This window comes from Macrobrachium rosenbergii, chromosome 18, assembly GCF_040412425.1.
Source record: "Macrobrachium rosenbergii isolate ZJJX-2024 chromosome 18, ASM4041242v1, whole genome shotgun sequence".
NCBI classification, from domain to species: Eukaryota; Metazoa; Arthropoda; class Malacostraca; order Decapoda; family Palaemonidae; genus Macrobrachium; species Macrobrachium rosenbergii.
This window is the reverse complement of record NC_089758.1, coordinates 2,371,734-2,394,233: the sequence shown is the minus strand read 5'-3', so window position 1 is coordinate 2,394,233 and position 22,500 is coordinate 2,371,734. Positions and strand designations below refer to the sequence as shown.

Below are 22,500 nucleotides of genomic sequence, written 5' to 3'. Positions count from 1 at the left end.
GATGGTGTGGACGGCGAAATGTATTGGGTCTATCATGTACGATTTGTGCAGTGACTTTGCTCTCTCTCTCTCTCTCTCTCTCTCTCTCTCTCTCTCTCTCTCTGTTTGATGTGACTTAGGTGAATTTATGAGGAAATTTTTACGTTTAGATAGTTTGTGATTTCCATATTATTAAGGGGCGCGCCGATCGCCGAATTTCGAGAAATTATCGATTTTTTATTTTTTACAGTTTTGGACTGGTATATGTCTAAATAAACGTGTCCTGAAATATTATTGCTAAAAAAAACTTTTTAAGTGTTTTTTTTTTACATTTTTGTTCACCGCATTTACCGGCATTTGAGCGGCATTGAGCGAAAAATTTTCGCAAACATTCTGTATGACTTTTTAGGTGGAAGTGAGAAATATACTTTACTTTCCTACTAAAATACACATTATCTACAATAAAAACTGGCTCTCTCTCAAAAAATATAATATCTGAGTAAATATGTATCTGTGTATCTCGATATCGCCCTGTGAGGGACATTGAGCGACACATTGTCGTACAATGTCTGCATGACTTGCTAATTCTGGATAGTACAGTAGAAAGCGAGAAATTTACTTCAGTGTCCTACTAAAACTACCCATTTTCTACGAGAAGAGCTTGTTCGTTCTCTAAAAAAAATATTAAAAAATATCAAAAAAGTAAATATATATATCTATGTATCGCGATATTTTGAACTCGTTATCACAGGTGTCAACTAGTGTACATATAATATTTTATGCTTCTTGACATATTTTTACCACGTATTTTTGGAAATATGAAATTATGTAAGTAGGTAACAGTTTCAAACAGCATCGGGTTTCACCAGTAAACAGTCTCGATAATTTTGTTGTGCAGTTTTGGCTCGTCATATCGCGGTGCTTCGTGACGCATTTCCTCTTCGGATTTTCGTACCGTGTAGTGCATTCACGCAATTCCATTGCCATAAGCAAGAGAAGTACCACTCTTATGAGGGAGAAATTTGAACGATTGCGTCTCGTAAGTTTGTTACAAGAGAGGGCCGAAGCAAACGGCAATTGTCTCGACGCCTGCTGGGAGAGCAACAACACCAGAACGCCCATATCTAAGTAAGGATTTGTTTTCCTGCATTAGTGACATTCCAATTAGTGATTGCTATTTCTCATAATGTTAATAATGATATAAGAAAACAAAGCTTGATTTTACTGCAGTGAGTTGTCGTCTGACTCGTGACTTGTGTAGACTTGGTTGTTCAGTGTTTGTTTACTTTATCCTCTCAATTGTTTGTTTATTTACCACAGCAATATCCGAACGGAAAACATGTACAACAGTGGTAGCGTATATAGGTTACGTAGAAAATTGATATTGATAGCATATACTTTTATAGGTTATGAAGGAAACTTTAGGGTGAGTGTAAAACAGTGGGAACAAACCTTTCCCAGAATACCATGTCCTGGCCTAACCTCATTAGGGCATTTATTTTTAAAATTTATGAAAAAAATTTCGCACTGATAGCAAATAGCCTACTATTTTTTTTGGTAGCATATACAGTTTTTAATAGGTTATGGAGAAAACATATTGATAATATATATTAGTGGATTTTTGTTATGAAAAAACTTTTGCACTGATAAATATATATATATATATATATATATATATATATATATATATATATATATATATATATATATATAATATATATATATATATATATATATATATATATATATATATATATATATATATATATATATATATATATATATATATATATATATATATATATATATATATATATATATATATATTCTTATGTATGGGGGTCCTTTGGAGAAGGAACAATGAGGATTTTTTTTACTTAGGACTGCCTTAGAGGCCAAAGGGAACGCCTAGACGTGATCAAAAGGGAAGAAAATGCAGGACTTACCTTGATTTTGGGAAGGTCGCCAATTGGAATTAGAACTCTCTTTACCTTAGATGTATTTATTTACAGAGAAAAAGCAAGGCAAATCTGATACGCTGGTGATACAGCATGTAAGATCAAAAAATAAAAAAAGAAAAGGGTTAAGTTCCAGGGTAAATGCGATCGATTTCTGCAAAGAATTATCTTTATGCAACGGATATGGCTGCCAGACTGCGGACCGGGGAGTGCTTGCGATATTGTAATGGCAGTCTTTCAAGAGGATCTGAGGCACAGGCTAGTGAAACTGGACCGGGATATTCGATCTCCTCATGCTTATGTGAGCTCTTAAATAAGCCTTTGAACTTGTAGACTGAGCGTCATCTGTCGCCAACCCCAAGATGAGAGAGGGCCGGATGACCGTTCCTTACAGAAGTTAGTTCGTCTCTGCCTTGGCTGGTGTTTGTTTCCGTGGGCGCTGGGATGTGTGTTCGTGTGTGTGTGAGCCAGGCAAATCTGGAAGCAAGTCGGAAGCCAGCAACTAGCTCGAGGGAAAAGGGGCCTTATAGTCTAAGGTCCTAAAGATTAAGTTAGCAGCCTTCCCTTCGAGTGACCTACATCTCTGTTAATTACAACCTCCCTAAAGCCTACGCCAATAACACGACCCCAAGTGGGGGAAAATTTAGGAGTGTTCTTTAGCAGGGGGGCGCCTATTGCACTCGCTTCCATTCAGGTGTAGAGAGGAATGTGTTCTTGGTTCAAAACAAGTGATAGCCCTCCTTTCCCTCCATGTTGTTTGGCCTAACATTCAAATGAGAAGTGCTTTTATTCAGAAATTTGAATTATTTCCTAGCTGACTACGAGGGAGGAATATAAATACGTGAAAGGTCCCCCCTTTGAAAAGGCATTGACACCATTTCGGGCGTGAAGATTTTGACTAAGTAAGCTGTTCGTCCCGACTAGTCAGCTAGTGTCCCTACATGAATTGTGCCTTTGCATTGCAGTGGCTAAATGGACATACCTAACTGCTAGGAGGGGTACGGTACTTGGGTTGGCTAACTTATGTACTACAACAGGCCTAACCTATCTAAGGGCATAGACACTTCTACTAACTGTCTCCAACGACAGAACTCTACTCCTAGGCAAATGCACATAGTAAATATATAACCTAACCTACTATTCTAAGACTCTGGCACTGAACGAGTTGGCACTGACAAATGGCATGCAGTGAATTATGAGTTACGCAACGCTTTATGATCAATACACGCAACAAAATTAAACATGAGTAACCTGAAGGGTAAATCACGGTATGCAATTAAGGAAGGTATCAGTTTGAGTATGGGATAGTTTTGAAGGAGGTTAGTTGGAAAAAGGTTAGTATGTTACAAATGCCTAAGGTGTTAGGAGTTAATAAGACTGGGGCAGAGATCTCGCAGGCTACCTTCCCCGGGCAGGGCCATGATCACTCTGAGATGGAAGCAGCACTGTGCCAACTGGGCACGAGTGCCAAGGAGAGCTCGTGGCCCTGATTTGTTAATTGGATCTCTTCTGCCCCTTCTTCTTCTTCTTCTTCGGGGGCCTCCAAGGTCTGGCTAGGTCATTCCTAGGAGGTGATGAAGGTACCGACGGAGAAAGGCCAGGAGCACTGTCAGGAGCAGGATCAGGGGGCAGCCTCAGTAGCTACGGGCTGGTCTCCTACTTCGGCTGCTGCGACAACCGTCGTGGGAGTAGAGCCAGCGTCTGCGTCCTAGCCGGACAGTTCCTGGTCGACCAGAAAGGAGGTAATGTCCAGGCCTGCCAGAGGGTCATCCTCGGCAGGTGGAAGAGAGTGGGAAGCAGAAATGTCAGGGGTCAGAGACTCACAATGGGCAATGACTAATTCGGTGAGATTTGGTGGGTCTCCCACACAGGGATCTGTGTCAGTTTCTGGATCCGGCACTGGCACTAACTCGGGGCCAGGCACAGGGATTAAGGTTGGTATGGAGATTCCTGCCGAGGCAGTGGGAGCTTGGCATTGCCTAGTGCTCGCAAGTGGCACTGGCAGCGATTTGGATTCAGACGAGGCTGAAGAGGTACCCGAGAGTGCAAAACCCCTCGGTGTACCTGGAGTGGTAGGTGACGGAGATTCCTGTCTTGGGGAGAGGGCCGAGTCTCTTGGGTTGGTTGTGGAGATGGTGGCCACTACGGCTGGCTTGCTGGGGCATTTTGACCTTCTTATGTTGCAGGTCCTGTAGCGGCATTTGGTAGTATCTCTTCGTGGTGAGGGGAGTTTTTTTTGGTGGCCGTCCGGTTGTGAGATTCGCGGACTATGCCTGGAATGGTTTAGATGCTGGTAGGTCCGGTTCACTCTTGGGCGAACAGAAGGTTGGGCTGATGGTGGCGCAGCTGTCACAGGGGCTGTGTCCCGCTCAGGAAGTTTTGTTATGGCCTCACTGGCGGAGGTAGTCAGGCAACAGAGTGGCATGTGTGTGGGACATCCCCAGAGGATTTCTCGTCCTAGCAGGAATTCCACTCCGTGCCGAATACGGTCACCATGCCAATGAGTTTGGGTGCTCCAAGGGGTGATCACCCTGAGTTCGATTGTGGGAACAGTCAAGGATTGCTCGTCTACCCAGGTTACCGTCCACCTGGTTTGCTCGTCTACGGAGGCACTGGCTGGCACCTTGGCCTGATCAATTGGGCTAATATCCGAGCCAGTGTCTACAGTAGTTGGTAGGTGCGCTGGTGGGCTAGAGCCATCCAGATTGGCCACTGAGATGGAATGAGTCCAGACCTGCTTAGGGTGAGACCTCTCTGGCAGCACAGCCAGGGAGGAGGTGGCACTAATCAGGTTGACGTGCTGGGGACAAGGCACGTTTCGAGCAGGCAGGATATCTGGACGAATAATGCCTTGGAGTTCCAGAGTCTCGGCAGGGTCCCCTGGGATGGGATGGTCTCCGGGCAGTGATGGTCTACTGGGAAGGTGGTGTGGAGGTAGAAGGAGAGGAGTAGTGGTGGTTATTGGTAGGCTGCCGTTGGTTGTTGTCTGCCTTGTAGTGGCACTTGGCTTCAGCATGACCTCACCTCTTGCAGATGGTGCAAGTAGGTTTGCTAGGTGGTCCGTTCCATAGGCGCATTGAGCCTAAGAGGTATCTGGGGGGTGGGGGGGCGCTGCTTATCACTGAGATACACAGCCAGAGGCCCAAGCACACACTGGGTCCCAGCCTGAGTCTTGAATGGGAAGGTCACCAATTGGAATTAGAACCCTCTTTACCTTAGATGTATTTATTTACAGAGGGCAAGGCAAATCTGATACACTGGTGATACAGCATTTAAGATCAAAATATAAAAAAGAAAAGGGGTAAGTCCCAGGGTAAATGCAATCAATTTCTGCAAAGAATTATCTTGTATGCAACAGATATGGCTGCCAGACTGCGGACCAGGGAGTGCTTGCGATATTGTAATGGCAGTCTTTCAAGAGGATCTGAGGCACAGGCTAGTGAAACTGGACCGGGATATTTGTTCTCCTTCTTATGCTTATGTGAGCTCTTAAATAAGCCTTCGAACTTGTAGACTGAGCGTCATCTGTCGCCAACCCGATATGAGAGAAGGCTGGATGACCATTCCTTACAGAAGTTAGTTCGTCTCTGCCTTGGTTGGCGTTTGTGTGGGCGCTGGGGCGTGTGTGTGAGCCAGGCGAATCTGGAAGCAAGTTGGAAGCCAGTAACTAGGTCGAGAGAAAAGGGGCCTTATAGTCTAAGGTCCTAAAGGTTAAGTTAGCAGCCTTCCCTTTGAGTGGCCTACATCTCTGTTAATTACAACCTCCCTAAAGCCTACGCCAATAACAGGACTCCAAGTTGGGGAAAATTTAGAAGTGTTCTTTAGCAGAGGGGGTGTGAAAAGGTGGGGTATTGTACTTGCTTCCGTTCAGGTGTAGAGAGGAATGCGTTCTTGGTTCAAAACAAGTGATAGCCCTCCTTTCCCGCCATTTTGTTTGGCCTAACATTCAAATGAGAAGTGCTTTTATTCAGAAATTTGAATTATTTCCTAGCTGACTACGAGGAGGAATGTAAATGCAGGAATATATATATATATATATATATATATATATATATATATATATATATATATATATATATATATATATGAATATCTTTACTGTAATACAGTAGTATAATATGAAAATAAAAAAGGCCCATAAAACAGTATTTGAACATTACAGCCAAATATATCGAGCACTTCCTTCTGTGCCCCTGTTCACTGGTAAAATATGGGGAGATATGTGTTACAAGAGTATGTATACTGCCACGCCTACATATGCTTTGTATATTTGCTCTTGTAACACATCATGTGTCCATATTTTACCAGTAAACAGGGCCATAGAAGTGCTCAAAATATATGGTTGCAGCATTCAAATAGTGTTTTATGGGACTTTTGTAAATTATATATATATATATATATATATATATATATATATATATATATATATATATATATATATATATATATATATATATATATATATATATATATATATATATATATATATTTATGTGTGTATATATATACTGTATATATATGCATATATATATATATATATATATATATATATATATATATATATATATATATTGTTTTTTATATATATATGTAGTTGTTTTTTTCACAAATATGTGTTTAAAATTCATGGAATCGTAAACATTTTCCAGTTAGTGAGAACATTCTTAGCCTTTATGAATGATGATAAATCCTCTTGGAATTAACATCGCGTTGTTTCTTTTGTTGCATTCAATACCTCATAATGAATAACAGTTGAGTAAATTAGTCACAATGTCAGAATACCGAATAAGAAAAATCCATCTTTTGGAAATAATCTTAACTAACTTCTTTGCCTGCATGTTCTTTTTTTTTTTTTTTTTGGCTGCTCGATTTCAGGATTTTAGGAAGTGATTGAAATTTTTGTTGCAATGTATTTAAATGATTAACAACAGCAGCCAACAAACTCATTTCATTAGTTGTTGTATTTTCAAAATTTTGCTAATAGTCGAACGTCATGCGATGTAGGTTGTAGCCAGCACCATAGTTCCTCGTTAGGCGAGTCGATAGAGTTGTGGGCTAGCACTCGCTAGGCCCGAGTTCGAGTCTCTGGCCGGCTAATGATGAATTAGAGGAATTTATTTCTGGTGATAGAAATTAATTTCTCGGTATAATGTGGTTCGGATTCCACAATAGGCTGTAGGTCCCGTTGCTAAGTAACCAATTGGTTCTTAGCCGCGTAAAATAAGTCTAATCCTTCGGGCCAGCCCTAGGAGAGCTATTAATCAGCTCAGTGGTCTGGTAAAACTAAGGTATCCTTTTTTTTTTTTTTTTTGTAGCCAGCACCAGGATATCTTTACAAGCAAGCAGTCTAATCACCCATGAATGATAAATTAATGCTTATTAAAGTGAGGGGAAGTGGACAGTACTTCATTTAGAGTTCAGGGGTGGCTGTTAAATCATCCAAATACATGCCAAGGAAGTTCTTTCATGTGTCGAAGAAATGTGACTACTCTCAAAAGCATTTCTAGCGAGTAATGCATTGAACACTCGACTCCATTCTTTTTAGATAACATTGTGTGTATGTGTGGACCTTGGCAGTTCATAGAGTAGTTACATTGCAGTAAAAGACATTTACGTATTGTTAATTGTCATTTGTTTGGCTAGAAGATATCAGCATACAAATATCAATGCACGTGCTCATATGCATGTACGCACCCTTCTCTGTACGTAGCTACCAAAAAGAAAGAAAGAAAAAGAAAATTTCATTCCAACACTACCAAGAGATACTTCGGGTAATAACATGAATATAAATGTTCCCATTTCCAGCAAGATTTGTAAAAGTGTAGGGTTGGGCTGACCCCATCCACCATAATTCAATAAGGAAGACCATGGCTAAGTGACTGTTGGTGGTGGCAAGTCTTGTGTGAATATTGGCGGCTGGCGCCATATTTTGAGCGTCATAACTTGTCTCTGATAAATAATAAAAAGCGCGGGAAAATATTGGTGCGCTTGGGGGGTGAGGCTTCCTCCAAGCTTTCGTTCCCGACCCTGGCTTTGATCTCGTCGTACACAACAAAAGACGTTCGTTTTGAATGCCTTTCGACTTTATTGTCAGTCTGTTTTGTTTCGTTTCTTTTTGTTATGTTTTTTTCAGTCGTTCAACATCACCTAAAATACACTTCTTGGAATGCAACATCATATTTATTGTTTTTCAGTTATAGTTGTCTTTCTATACAAAGTTCTTGAACTGAGATATCAGATATATGAACACTTCAGGATAAAAACCACTATTAATAATTATTATGAATGTCCGAAATAATTAGTTTGGTAACAGACTCCAAACACATGCATTCTCGTATCTCGGTAAAGCTCTTGGAATCTTAGAAAGGAATAATACTGGATATTTGAACAAAATAAGATTTTTTTATTTTACATTTGGTAAACCATTAACGTAAATCAGAAGCGTCGTAACATCACGGCAAAACATGTGTGCTTATCTCTCCCATTCTCTCTCTCGCGCGCGCTTTCTCTCTCTCCCTCTCTTTCTTAGTTCGAAGTCACAGCCAACAGGGAAGGGTTTGAGACGCGGCGCTGGAGTGGCCTGATTGTCTGTGGTCCATTGGTCGCTGGCGGGAGATTTTTATCCGCGTTCTGGAAAGTCAGCTGATTTATAGACTCAACTCAGCACCACCACACCACTTGAATGCCTCTCTCCCCATACAATTTCAGCACTAATTCATGAAAATATGAAGGGAATGCCATCGAAATGTAGATTTCCACAAAAAATCGTTCGCCTCTGGTGGCTAACTTGGCTTTAAAAAGTGGGGGAGTTCGTTGTTAGTGGTCTCACATGGGATTTATTTCCCGCCAAAAGGTCTTTGCAACGCTGATTTATAGAGTGGCGCTGGGCGGCGGGTTGGCTAAAGATGGTAGTTTAGATGAGCGCCTTGGCCGCTCTATATTTCACACAGATGATGATGCTGTTTGGCTTCATGATAGATGACAGGAGGCTGTCTTCCTTTCTCCTTTCTTTTTTGTGCCTGCTATGAAGGCGTCGAGCTTGCGTGGTACGGGTGTCGCTCGCCAGGAGGCTTTGGCGCATATCTTTTGGGCCGCCACCGCGCAGGTGGAGAAAGCTGTTATGCCTCAAACCTCGGGGATATGTAGCCGAACTTTTTAATTCCGTGGGATAGAATAAGCTTTGTGCATTGATTCAAATTTATATTCGTAGTATGCAAAATAGCTGTGCATGATTACACTATACATTCCTACTGTATACAAGCATACAGTGTATACGCTACACGCTTGCACAGATTATTCATGTAAATGCTGGAATGCGAAAGAATTCATACCTTATTCTGGCAGTCGTTTCAAACGGAATTCTAATTTTAAAGCCTCCTCTTACCGCCTGGAGAACAAAACCAAAAGAAACATGTATTGCTGCTGACGTCATTATTGAAAAAGATTCTCTCAAAGTCCCTCCAGTGGTCGAATAGGCGTTTGTTAACCTAGATTCCAAATAAAAAATCCATCGATTCTTAATTTGAAGATGCTACAGAGTGCATCAAAAGAAAATGTTTATATGAAAGCATTAGCAACACAGTAACGACATTTGCAATTTTCTAGATTTACCCTCTGAACTCTCTCTAAAATAAAATGTACAGCACCTACGGCCTTCAACAACGACGGACGAAGCAGGCAAGACGAGGAATTAGCCAACTCTTAAATCAAGAACAAATAAATTTCCCACGTACGTGAACTCATATGCTCTCCATATCTACCGATAGACCTTGGAGTTTATGATGATTTCAGTAACTCTGTAAAGAACACATCCTAAAACACATCTCTGTGAACCACAAAAGCAAATCACAACATAAATTGCATGACAAATGTTGCACACATGAAAAATTATATTTATTGTTTTTCTGAATATATATATATATATATATATATATATATATATATATATATATATATAATAAATAATATTGTTTTAATAAATAATATTGTTTTTCTAATATACAGTATATAATTTATATATATATATATATATATATATATATATATATATATATACATATAATAAATATTGTTTTTCTGAATATACAGTATATATATATATATATATATATATATATATATATATATATATATATATATATATATATATATATATATATATAATGTGTGTGTGTGTGTGTGCATGCGGGTATGCATAATCAGTCCAGAAACAATACCCGTTTCCAAGAGTTTTCACGTATGATTGAATGAATGGTGTCATCGACCATTATTGCACATGGTGTGCAGGCGGTTTGGCCTCATATGCAAGACCATTTTTAGTCTTCCAAATCCAAACTGATAACCAACAATAACACCGAGACCTTTGACGTGCTTGCCCAAGCAAGACCTGTGGAGACCGGCATGTGGCATGGGCTATACAGTGCCCTGTCAGGTGAAACCACTCCTTCAGCAGCAAGACGAACCAGGGCAGCTAAGAGTGGAGTCAGCTGTAGAATTTGCTGGAATAGACTGTGAACCCTCTCCTGGCCGCCTAACACTGTCAACAACTACGCATTTCCTTTCGAGGAGAGGGACCTTACTAAGCCTTTAACTAATCTTCCATGAGGCATATAATGAGGAAGAATCTCATTAGAACAACTAGCACGCAGAAGCAACAATCTCTTGGAAACAGAGGCAAATTTACATCAGAAGTACTGAAGCCTCAAGAATATTAATTTTCATCAAAACGCTATACTGAGTCGCTGGAAATAGGCTTTAGTCATAATAAAGAAAATATATTGACATCGTTGTTCCAGATACAGAACATGAGAGCGACATTTCACTTGAAAGAAGAGTTCTGGGCGACGCGAAATAAATTTGCCCAATCGACGATGATGATTTACTACGAAAAAGAACAATTGTAACAACTTTTATTACAACATAGATGACCATTTGATTTTCAGGAATATTGAGGCATGAGTCACTGCGACACTGAAACAACTTTAAAATGAATATTAAGCCATACATTTTAAATGGAGATAACTCTGAAATTAAGGATTTTAATGGGAAAAGATTTTTTCTTCATGGGTAACTTCCTTCCGGCAATGAAATTATATTTTTATTTCCTCTGTGTTTATTCTCTTTTAAGTGTTTTATGGATCTCTGCCATACGCCGTGATAAACTGATCCAGACCGTGACTTATAACGTGTAAGACGGCTATGAAACAGCAGTCAGCTGAAGCTTAATAGTGCTTCATTTAGCATTCTCATAACTTATAACAGAATCCATATGTCCATGAAATTAGCTTTTGCATTATTGAATAGAATTTTCCCTGAAACTTTAGCTACTTTCTGTTTATTTTGTTAGTTTTCAGTGCTGAACCCCTAAAGATATTGTAACAGATTTATGTGTTTCTCCATGTTGACTTTACAGGCGTGGAGAAGATTAGCAAATAGTAAAAAATAATCTCCCTTTCCTCCATACACAGCTTCAGTTGTGACAGAGAGCGAGAGAGCGTATAGATACTAAATATGTTAAATGCTGTTCTAAAAACATACCACCCGCATGATATGAAAAATGACCCAACCTCTTCGAGAAGCCCAAACGACGACAACACTCCGTTGGGGGTGTGATGCAAGGAACGGGAATGACGACCGAAGGGGGTTGTGGGTGTGGGTGAGGGGGCGGAGGAGGGGGAGGAGGAGGAGGAGTCTGTTTTTAGTTGCTTAGTCACCCGGATTTACAAAACATCAACTGACGAACTAGATGCGCATCGCCTCTGTTTACTCACTCATCTGCATATTCCATTCACAGTCAAATTAAGTGGAAGCAATTGATCATGGGGGGAGGATGAAAATGGGGGTCAATGAGGTGGGGGGCCTGTCTGGGGTTCTTGCAGGGCGGGGGAAGATAGGGGAGAAGAAGGGAGGTGAAGTAAACGAAGGCTGATGTGATCAAATTTATTCTTCTTGCTTTTCGCTTCTGCTCTACCCTACATTTTTTTTTATGGTCCTTAAATACAGCTTTATTCATCCGTCTTTTGTCGTCATGTTTTCGCTCTCCTCCTACGGTTTCTTTCTACTTTTCTCCGCGTAATTGAATGGGGAGAAGATTAGCAAATAGTAAAAAATAATCTCTCCTCCATATACAGTTTCAGTTGTGACAGAAAGCGAGAGAGCTTGTAGACACTAAACATCTTAAATGCTGTTCTAAAAATATACAAAATATACCATTCTGGTATTTATTCAACGTATTTACCTCTTTGGTATATTATCACTCCTGTTAATGGAGCTTCAGGTTACACCTTCCATTTTTATTTTCTTTCTCTTTGGTCATCATTTAACCTTTTGCCTCTTCCCTCATCAGTGGCACTTATGATTCTTCCCTTTTCCCTTGACTTTATGCCTTGACCGGTGCCCCTTCTCGCCTTCGGTGTTCTTATATTTTGTTCGTGTCTTTTAGAGTCTGATTATATATATATATATATATATATATATATATATATATATATATATATATATATATATATATATATATATATATATATATATTATATATATATATATATATATATATATATATATATATATATATATATATATATATATATATATATACATGTGTGTATATGAGTGTATATATATATAATAAATGAAAAAAGCAATAGGTACCTCTTTCCATCCCCCTTTCTTTCTCTCTCTCTCTCTCTCTCTCTCTCTCTCTCTCTCTCTCTCTCTCTCTCTCTCTCTCTCTCTCTCGGAATTATTTTGGTTATGCGAATGACGTTATGTTCCATATGTCTACTGTTATACACGTTGCTGACTGAGAGTGATTTCTTTCGATAATTTTCCCTCTCGGGTTTCAAAGTATTAAGTCTTGAATTCATCATAACGATGCTGAAGTTAGCACACTGGCGTCACTCCAGTGTTTTCATAGTATCAGAAGCGTGGTCTTCTTTGAATGACTCCTGTGTTTCCTACCGCCATACATTAATTTACCTCTATGAATAATATTAGGACTCTTTCAAAAATTCCTCATCCTTGTGTACTCACCTCGAGGTTTTTTTATTTTCTGATTTGGAAAATTTCAAGCTCAGGAATCGTATCTCGTAACATGGTTTTTCTAATCGCAGAGTTTATGCTAATAATCATAAGTTACATAACTTGATAAAAATCTTCTTATTTTTCACCAGTTTTGCTTCGTAAGTATTTTTTGTTTGGCGATCTGAGCAGTATGTATAGAGAGCGTTGTGTGGCTATGACTTACATCGTGTCACAACCTTTGAAGTGCTCTTTATTTCTTAGAAAGAAAACTCAAGCTATGCTAGATGAACATTGAACAGTGACTTTGTATTCTTTCCAGTTTCGTAACATTCATTTCACTTCTTATCAAAAAAGACAATATTCTTGGAAATAACAGTTATTAATCATTGTTACCGTTATTGTTTCGTTATTTTCTCATCCCAAGACCCGAGAGACGATAATCTGACGTTAAATCCATATCCTTCGACAATATTCCTTCCTTCTCCCTTTCTCCTTGCTCTTCCCACTAGCTCCATGCGCTTCCCCCTTTGTGTTCCTCCCACCTGTCTGTCGTCAATACGCAATTAATGAATATGAAAATCTAATCTGAAATTGATCTTGCGCGTGACTCGTTGGTTTTACCTGGTAGGGGATAGGTTTCGTTCAGTAAGACTCCTAGGTCGGTGTAAACCTTTTTGGAATATTGAGTTACTTCCATTTTTTTTTTTTTGAGGGTCCTACGGGTTTGATGTTTTTTTCATATCAAAATATCTAATTTGTATTTTCCTATGTTTTGTAAGTCACCCTAGATATGACATGATTAATTTTCACTGCGTGCAACAGTAAATTGTTTTCCGTGAAGATGATATAGTTTTGAGGGTAGTACGGGTCTGATTTTTTTTCATATCAAAATATCTAAATATTTTTTTTTATTTTCCTGTTTTGTAAGTCACCCTAGGTATGACATGATTAATTTTCACCGCGTGCAAAAGTAAATTGTTCTCCGTGAAGATGATATAACGCAAAACTTAGAGGAAACCCCTGTTACGAAAGGAGAATCAGGAGTGCTTTTTATATCGGTTACCTAGCTGTTTTCATCCTGGGGTCGGACGTTTGAACGTTGCCTCATTGTTTCTGTTCCGTCCCATTAATCCTCTCCCCCACCCCTTCCCCCACCCCTTCCCGTCCCCTCCTGAGGCAGGTGGAAAGGGATTTGCTAATAGTGCTTATTTCATTGCGATGTAAATGTGATCAAAATTCACTAATATAATTTTGCAACGAAAGATTTCGTGTCGTTTACAAATTGAATGCTGTTTAACAGCTTTAATTCCACAATGACGCAGACGAAATGGAAATGAGAGACTGACTTTCCAAGGAAAAATAATTTGTCAGAAAGATATGATTTGGAAAACAATGTGTGTGTGTATATATATATATATATATATATATATATATATATATATATATATATATATATATATATATATATATGTATATATATATATATAAAATATATGTATATATATTTACATATAAAATATATGTATATATATTTACATATATAAATATATATATATATATATATATATATATATATATATATATATATATATATATATATATATATATATATATATATAGATGGATGTCAGAGAGAGAGAGAGAGAGAGAGAGAGAGAGATTGGATGTCATTGCTTTAGAATCCAAGCAGAATTGTGATCGTTCGTATGTCCTTACGGTTGAATTCATAGCCTTTGCTATGAACTCAACCGTGTTTTGAATCCTGTCATATTACAAAAATGAGAAAAAAAATCAATTTTCACAATGACACATAAAAAGTGACAGTAATGATCTCCAAAACCCCATTCACCATTATCATTTCGTGGTCCGTGTTTGAAAAAAAAAAAAAACATATATATTCTTCCTCTTGTGCAAACTTTAATCATTCTCTTATCTCGTCTGCAGATGGAAGTTTGGTGCGAGATAAGAGTCTCACTTCCATCCTAAATGGTAAGTTCCCTTTCGACCCGAGGATTTGATTTGCTGTTTCGATTTATTTTTCTTCCCTCTTCTTCTTCTTCTTTTTCTTCTTCTTTTTCTTCTTCTTCTTCTTCTTCTTCTCTCTCTCTCTCTCTCTCTCTCTCTCTCTCTCTCTCTCTCTCTCTCTCTCTCTCTCTCTCTCCCCTGAAGGGGTAAGGGCTGGTAGGAAGAGAGAGACATTCTGGCCCTTTTTACATGTTCTTTACTAAACTGGTCTCTTGTTTTTTTTAAGTTGACAAACTGTACTTCTCTTTATTTGCTAATTATTTCTTTTTTCATTTACATGTTAAACTTATGCTTCATTCGTTGTATCTTAGTATGAATGTCTACTACTGCTTGTAATAGTTTGTTCTATGGTATGAATACGTTACCACATCATTATTTTGTGATAATTAACCATAAGCCACAAACTGACACATAAGTTGAAATGAAAACAAGACCGAAGAACGGCTGAGCACTTATGCATATCTGTGTAAAGCAAAATAAGAGAGATGCGAATTCACGTACTTAATTAAGAACTAAATAAAACTAAACACAGGGAAATTCTAACCTGTGACTATGGAAGGGTCTCTCCAAGAGGCCATGACACAACGTCTGTCTCACTTTTGAAATCAAAATCCTATCATACACCTCCTTGGTGTACTAACTAGTACTATGCCTCTATAATTCGTACAGTCATCTATCTCTATCGTATTTACCTCTGTCCAGAGGAGTATTGTTCCTCCATTCTTGCTTATGAAACCTGTTCATCTTCCAGACATACTTTACTCACTCTGGTGTCAGTTAATTAATTAACCTTTTATCTCCTTATAGCAGCATCTCCTTTAATATATATACTTTACACACACACACACACACACACACACACACACACACACAAACACACACACACACACATATATATATATATATATATATATATATATATATATATATACACATTTAACACTTTGCAAAGCTAAAGGTCATATGAAATTTATTAGTGTGCTGCGTATCTGCACCATTACTTTATCAGAATTAAATCATTTTGTAGCAACTATGTGAAATGCTGAAAAAGATTTCAAGTTCGGATACTGTCAGCCCAATGCTACATCTTTCAGAAATCAGTGTTGTGTAAATCTGTGGGCGTTCTTCCCAAAAAGAAACTCTTGAGTATGGCACTGAGGCTTGGTAATGATTAATTCTAAGAAATCGCTCCTAGTATTTTGAATTGTTTGCTGTAATAAAATGGAAGCTGTTTGAATGGAGTAATAATGCTGATATCTCTTTTCCTCTTTTCGTCCACCTTGATTCATCTACAACCTTCCGGTGGGCCTCCCGCTGTCTTCTTGGCTACCTTCTGCAGGAGGTGTCAAGTCGTGCGTTGGAATGGGCGTTGGAGGAACAGCAGGGTCGGACACTTCCCTCAGGTCTGCTAACAAGACAGGTAAGTCGATTTGGTTTCGTAGCAAAAAGGGGAAGATGGACATTGCCAAAAATGAAATCGGTACAAAAATGGCGTGTACTTCCCTTAGTTTGGCAATTAGAAAGGCCTGCGGAACAGGTCTTTATTGTGGCAGTGAAGTGTTTCTTCATCCTTTCTGATAATCAAAACGAATGGTGTCATGGCCTTGACGTAGTGAGAGAGACACGTGTGTGTATAAAACTCCCACCTTTCTTTAGTATACCTGATTATGATGAAATCATAGGCAGACTTGCTTGGGAACATGAGCGTCTGTTTAACCTGTTTTTTTTTATAGATGAGCATTCTTTCCAAAAAGCGCTTAAGGTAGCTGACTTTTCATTTGTCATCGTAATTTCGTCAGAAATGTCACGTGAAGGAAATAGTAGCATAACCAGTTGCCTTATTCTGACCTGAAGCAATTAATCTCAGTTGTGACAATTAGTGAATTATTCCTGGTCTCCAGAAGCGTGTCTTAATCGCATTGACAGTTCCAAATGACTTGTGTAATGAGCAGTAATTCGGAATTGTAGCTTTCTTCTTGCACCAACGCATTTTGGCGCCAACGATTAGATTAAACAACCCACGTAATTCTTTTGACATTCTCGTAAACGTTTTTATCGATCTAGCTATCTAGTTTCTCTTCACTATTCTCAACGAACACCATGTTTTCAGCTGACATCATCCAGATCACATTATATTGGTGTTCCATTTTATCATCCCAAACTCTCACACCTTATTTTCCGCCTTTTTTTCTCTGATATCTCACGTCCATAAAGATAGCTTGTATCCATAAAAACATAATTGTCTTTAAACCATCATCCTAATCCCATAATGCCTTTCATTTCCTCATAAAGACGTTAGATTGCTCTCAACAAATTTCCTCCAGCGCCGTATGTTTTCAGAAACCCCCTTACTGAATATCTACAAATTATATGATAAGCTTTATGTAGGTCCAAATTCACAACATACAGGTTTTTTCTGTTACGCAGTTGTTTCATATAAAACACTCCTATTCCTCTTCTTGTCAAAGCCAACCGTGATCTTTCCTAATAAATTAAGTCAGCATAGGAACACTGGGATTCTGCAAACCATTCTCAAATCCAGACTGTCTCGGCCGCGACTAGGACCGGCTGTTTTTATCGTAGGCGACAGTTCTAGCCACTGGGCTATAGGAAAGGTAAACATCATTAGATTTGGTTAGTACTTTGGATAGGTGAATGGCAAGGAATACTAAACTCTCCCTGGCACACAGGTCTATGAAACATCCGTTTGATAGGCATGGGGCTGGCAACCTCATCCGGATTTGTGAATGTTTAGAAACAAAGGACTTCGTCTGTGGTAAAAGACATGTAGTGGTTTAGTCAATTCGTTGACTGACCTGCAAGTTTGTCGATACTCAGATTCCACCTGGCTTCTGTAACAGTACTTCTAATGAATGATTTCCTTTTGACGGTAGACACCAACGGTCTTCTCCTATTTTCATCACATTTTCTTAGCTCTCAGCTCTGTTAATGCACCTATTTCATAACCTTGTAGATTTAAAAAGTATTCCTATGTCATAACTTAGTTGTTTGATTGGGGCATGCCTATACATTTGTTTGTGCGATAAGTAAAATCATCGTCATTTAAAAGTTTTTTTATTAAACATTTAGTTTGTCCGAAGAATGAGGAATGGGAATGAGTATATAGGTTAAGGAAGGAAGAATAGAAATAAGAAAGGGAAGCAGATTTGGAGGGCTTCTACCGTCAGCTTTTATTTTTATTTCACTCTGACGTGAATCAAAAATTCTCAAATCGTTTTTCATTCGACCGTACACTTAACCATTTTTTCTCACTTCTCGCTTTTTCCATTCCTTAGACTTGTATTTATTCTTCATTAAGTTTATTCTCTGTTGCCTGTTTCCTTCTTCATCCTCATCTCTTTCCATTGAATTTTATCTTCATGTACCTGCTCTTTTCATATTTCATCATTCATCCTTTCCCTCATTTCCAGGTGTCCCTCTTTTTCGAGAGATCCCTTTCCTTTCGTTTTCTTTCATTTTTGTCTCATTTAAGCAATCATCTTATATTTTACAGCACGTATCCTGTAAGCCCAAAAAGATTTATATTATATTTTACAGCACGTATCCTGTAAGCCCAGCTTATTTCCATAAATTAGGTTTTGTGAACCAACTGATTACATTTCATTTTTGACGATCGATATTGTCATCCCACTGGAATAATTCTTCGTCGTTTTCTGAAAATCGGTAATTTCAGTTTTTATATTGAATTTTCTTCTTTCGCTTCGTCTATCAGATGCCTTTAAATGCGTGTCTCTGCATATTCCACCAACCATTGTCACTTGATCGCATTGCTATCTTTTCCATTTGCTCTATTTTAAAGATAAGTATCTCAGCTGTGCATTGTAAAGTAATTGTTTTGATGTGCATGATTCATTTTCAGATGTTTCTTTTTGTAAATTTTTTTGTACATAAATTACATATATTGCATATGTATTTGTTTGTAAAATGCACTTGATATGATATTTAAATAAAAGATAAAAAAAAAAAATCTGAAACTTGCCTCCTCCCCTTTCGCGTACTCTTTGTAATTCGCGAAAAGACCATCTCCCCTTCATCCCCTCTCTCTCTCTCTTCTGCCTCAGCCCCAGCTCCCCCCACCCCTCAGTCTCCGTCCCAGTGAGAAAGGCCAATCTTAATGCAAAGAAATGATGTGGGTTGGGCCACTTTGTAGCCGCGGAGGCCAACCCGTACTAAACTCGTACGCGGTGTTCGCATTAACCCCCCGAACAAACCTCCGCTTCTGAAGCATCAGAAGTTATCGACCTTTTCCGTTAACTTTCACTCGGGGCTACTTAGCTGCAAGTGGCGGCGTCCGATGCTATACAGGAAAGGACGAAGATGAGAAGTGGCGGGTGGTGATATTGCTGAGAGAGAGAGAGAGAGAGAGAGAGAGAGAGGGTGGGAGGGAGAGAGAAAGAGAGAGAGAGAGATTCAGGGAGAGAGAGAGAGAGAAAGAGAGACCGAGAGAGAGAGAGAGAGAGAGAAAGGGTGGGGGGAGAGAGAGAGAGAAAGGGAGTGATGGAGGGGGGGAGTGGGGTGAGTCCCCTTAAGGTGTAAAGGGCGAGGGAGTCCCCGCAGGAAGGGACCCTTCCCCCGTCCATAGACGGTGTATCATCACTCAATGAAGAAACCATTAAGGGGAGCCCAGCATTGAATATCGCATTAGCTGCCTTCTTTTATTTGTATTACTTCATGACTTGGGCTTCCAGAGGAAAATTTGCGTTTATATTAACTTTATGAGGTGATTAAGCGCAAAAACGACACCATAATAAGTGTTGAAAGCTCGTGGTTAACCCACTTAACCAGATTTTTCCCGCGATGATTAAATCAAACGCGAATGTTTTTCTCCGCAGACTTTCCCTCGTTGTGTCGACTGGTGGTAGTAAACAAACATACATCAAGAGATTGTGCAGATAAAGCGATAGAAATGGGGTGGGAGGTCAAACGTGGACAGAGAGAGAGAGAGAGAAAAAGAGAGAGAGAGAGAGAGAGAGAGAGAGGTTGTTCAAATGGAATATGGAAACGCGTCTCCCATGATGTTTGAACAGATAATAATGATGAACGGGATGAAAGATATTACGTCCTAATGATGACACATGATAACTGTGGTGATGAAATTGGAATGTCGATAAATTATGTCAGAGAAAATTGATGAAGGTTCGTCACGAGTCTGTGAAAGCTTTGACTTTAGGATGAGTATAAATCTTTAAACACCGGTGAAAGGATAAAGCCTTTTAGTTTTCTAGAAAAGAAAACTATTGAGATGGCTGCTATTTGTCTGTCCGTCCGCACTTTTTCTGTCCGCCCTCAGATCTTGAAAGCTACTGAGGCTAGAGGGCTCCAAATTGGTATGTTGATCATCCACTCTGCAATTATCCAGCATATCAAATTGCAGCCCTCTAGCCTCAGTAGTTTTTATTTTAAGCTTAAAGTTTGCCATGAGCGTGCGTCTGGCACCGCTATAGGTGCCAGCAACACGGGCCACCACCGAGCTGTGTTTGAGAGTTTCATACAGCATTATACGCTGTACAGAAAACTCGATTGCGCCGAAGAAACTCCGGCGCACTTGTTACTTGTTTCATTGCACCTCATGAAGAGATTTAATAAGTGAATATAAGGTCATAGATAGAGACTGTTTATAAGAAGTATTTTACGAATAGAATTAGCCCCTGATGTGGATAATCATGATCCTGCTTGTTTGTATATGGGGTTAATCTGTATATATGTTTTAGTGACTCACTCTAGTCTCTAGCAATACTAAGCTCAATGGAAGGGTTCTGATGCAGTTTAATGTGTATTGGTGCTTGTGTTACGTATAATTGACAATGCAGAAATAATGTTTTGGTACGAATTTTATTGTGGCTCAGTTTATTTATGTCCTCAGCAAACCAAAAGTCCCGGGAATTCAAGGTTCCCTTTCTAGGTAAACACTGCAAATACGAATCTTTTGTTTATAGTGGAATATTACGACCATCGTCACAAAGATGAGGAACATTACTGTATACTCAAAACGTCTCACTTTATTTTTTTATCAGATCTGGCAGACTGTATGTCATTGGCTCAAAATTTCAAAGACATGAGAATCAGAATGTTAACTTTCTGTCTCACTGGTTAACAACGTCAGACCCTGAAGGCAGAAGGCTTCGGGTTGCGTTGAAGAAGACGTTATATTTAAGTTGTTACTTTCTGACCAAGGACTAAGTTTGAGAACCAGTCATCTGGAGTGAACGTGTGACCATTAAGCGGGAACTTGTATTTTATGGAGATTTCTACGAGAGCTTTTATCCTTACTGGGAATCGTTTACGTAGTCATCCTGAAGATGCAGGCACTTGAAAAGCCTCAAATGGAAGCGGTTACAGTTCGATAACAGACAAAGGAAAATGATTTTATGTTCGCACAATAACATGGACATTCAAACGAACTTCTGTAAACCTCACAGTCCACCGGTTATGACGCCAAGTGGAGTGTATTTGCTTCGGGGTTTATTATAGGCAATCAAGGGGTGCGTGTGCCGAGTCGATATCTTTAATGGATATCTGTCCACTCTGTGCGAATTGACATTTTGATCTGCTCTTCGTGTGAATAGGGTCATAAGATGTTGTTCCCTACCTAAAGGGTTCATGTATGTTACTGCTGAATTTGTTATGTTAGAGTAGGTTTCATGTGGAGGCTCAAATAATCAGATTATCATTATCATTTTCACTCTTAACTTTCTCTAGACAGCTTTTGCTTCTGACGGCATGTGACAAAATGGGAACTGGTAGTGTTAGTCTTCTTCCAGATTTACAAATGAGAAGAGTATGTTTTAAGTTCTTGCCGGGGTGTTGGAAATTAAGGCTATGAAGCTCACTTCAAATTCCTTTGAGTTGAGTACAAATATCTGTGTAATTAGCAGAAATGAAGATGCAAAATATATAAGTGAATGGCAAGACTTTTATTGGCTACAGCCTCTCTCTCTCTCTCTCTCTCTCTCTCTCTCTCTCTCTCTCTCTCTCTCTCTCTCTCTCCTGAGTGAATGGAGAGATGAAATTATTGACAGACGTCCTTTGTGTCTTTGTAATCGTGCGCTTGCAAAATGAGACTGAATTGAGAATAGATTAAATCGGCAGACGTCCAATTAATTTTTCAGTTAAACCGTCCTTTGCGTGTCTCTAAGGTGGTTTTACCCGAGACGCATTTAATAAAAATAAAAATCTTTTTTCCGTATGGTTTTCAAAATCATCATTAGATTCAATTCATTTTTAGTATTTTTGGGAAAATGCGCCTCCATAAAAAAAAATGCAGATGACAACAACATAACGATTAGACACCCGACGCGCATGTCACTTCATAGTTACATAAATCTGTAATTAGGTCCTTTTACTTTTTAATGCATTAAGTCATTGAACGTATTCAGAAGCATTATATATATGGTCCTACATATTTTAAGTACCCAGTAATGACCTGTCCACACTACCGGGCATGCCTGTCGAGCACTTCCAGCCGTTTATATTTTCTCTCGCTTCTGAAGATCAA

At 38.9% G+C, this 22,500-nt stretch overlaps 1 protein-coding gene across 1 annotated transcript in view; it reads left to right on the top strand.

Moving 5' to 3' along the window:
- Window positions 1-22,500, top strand: part of LOC136848026 (DNA-binding protein D-ETS-3-like) — a 282,273-nt gene that overhangs the window by 55,210 nt on the left and 204,563 nt on the right. Inside the window, exons 5-6 of the mRNA XM_067120065.1 lie at window positions 14,904-14,948; window positions 16,324-16,404. Of these exons, the coding sequence (XP_066976166.1) occupies window positions 14,904-14,948; window positions 16,324-16,404 (126 nt within the window). The remainder of the gene's footprint in view (window positions 1-14,903; window positions 14,949-16,323; window positions 16,405-22,500) is intronic.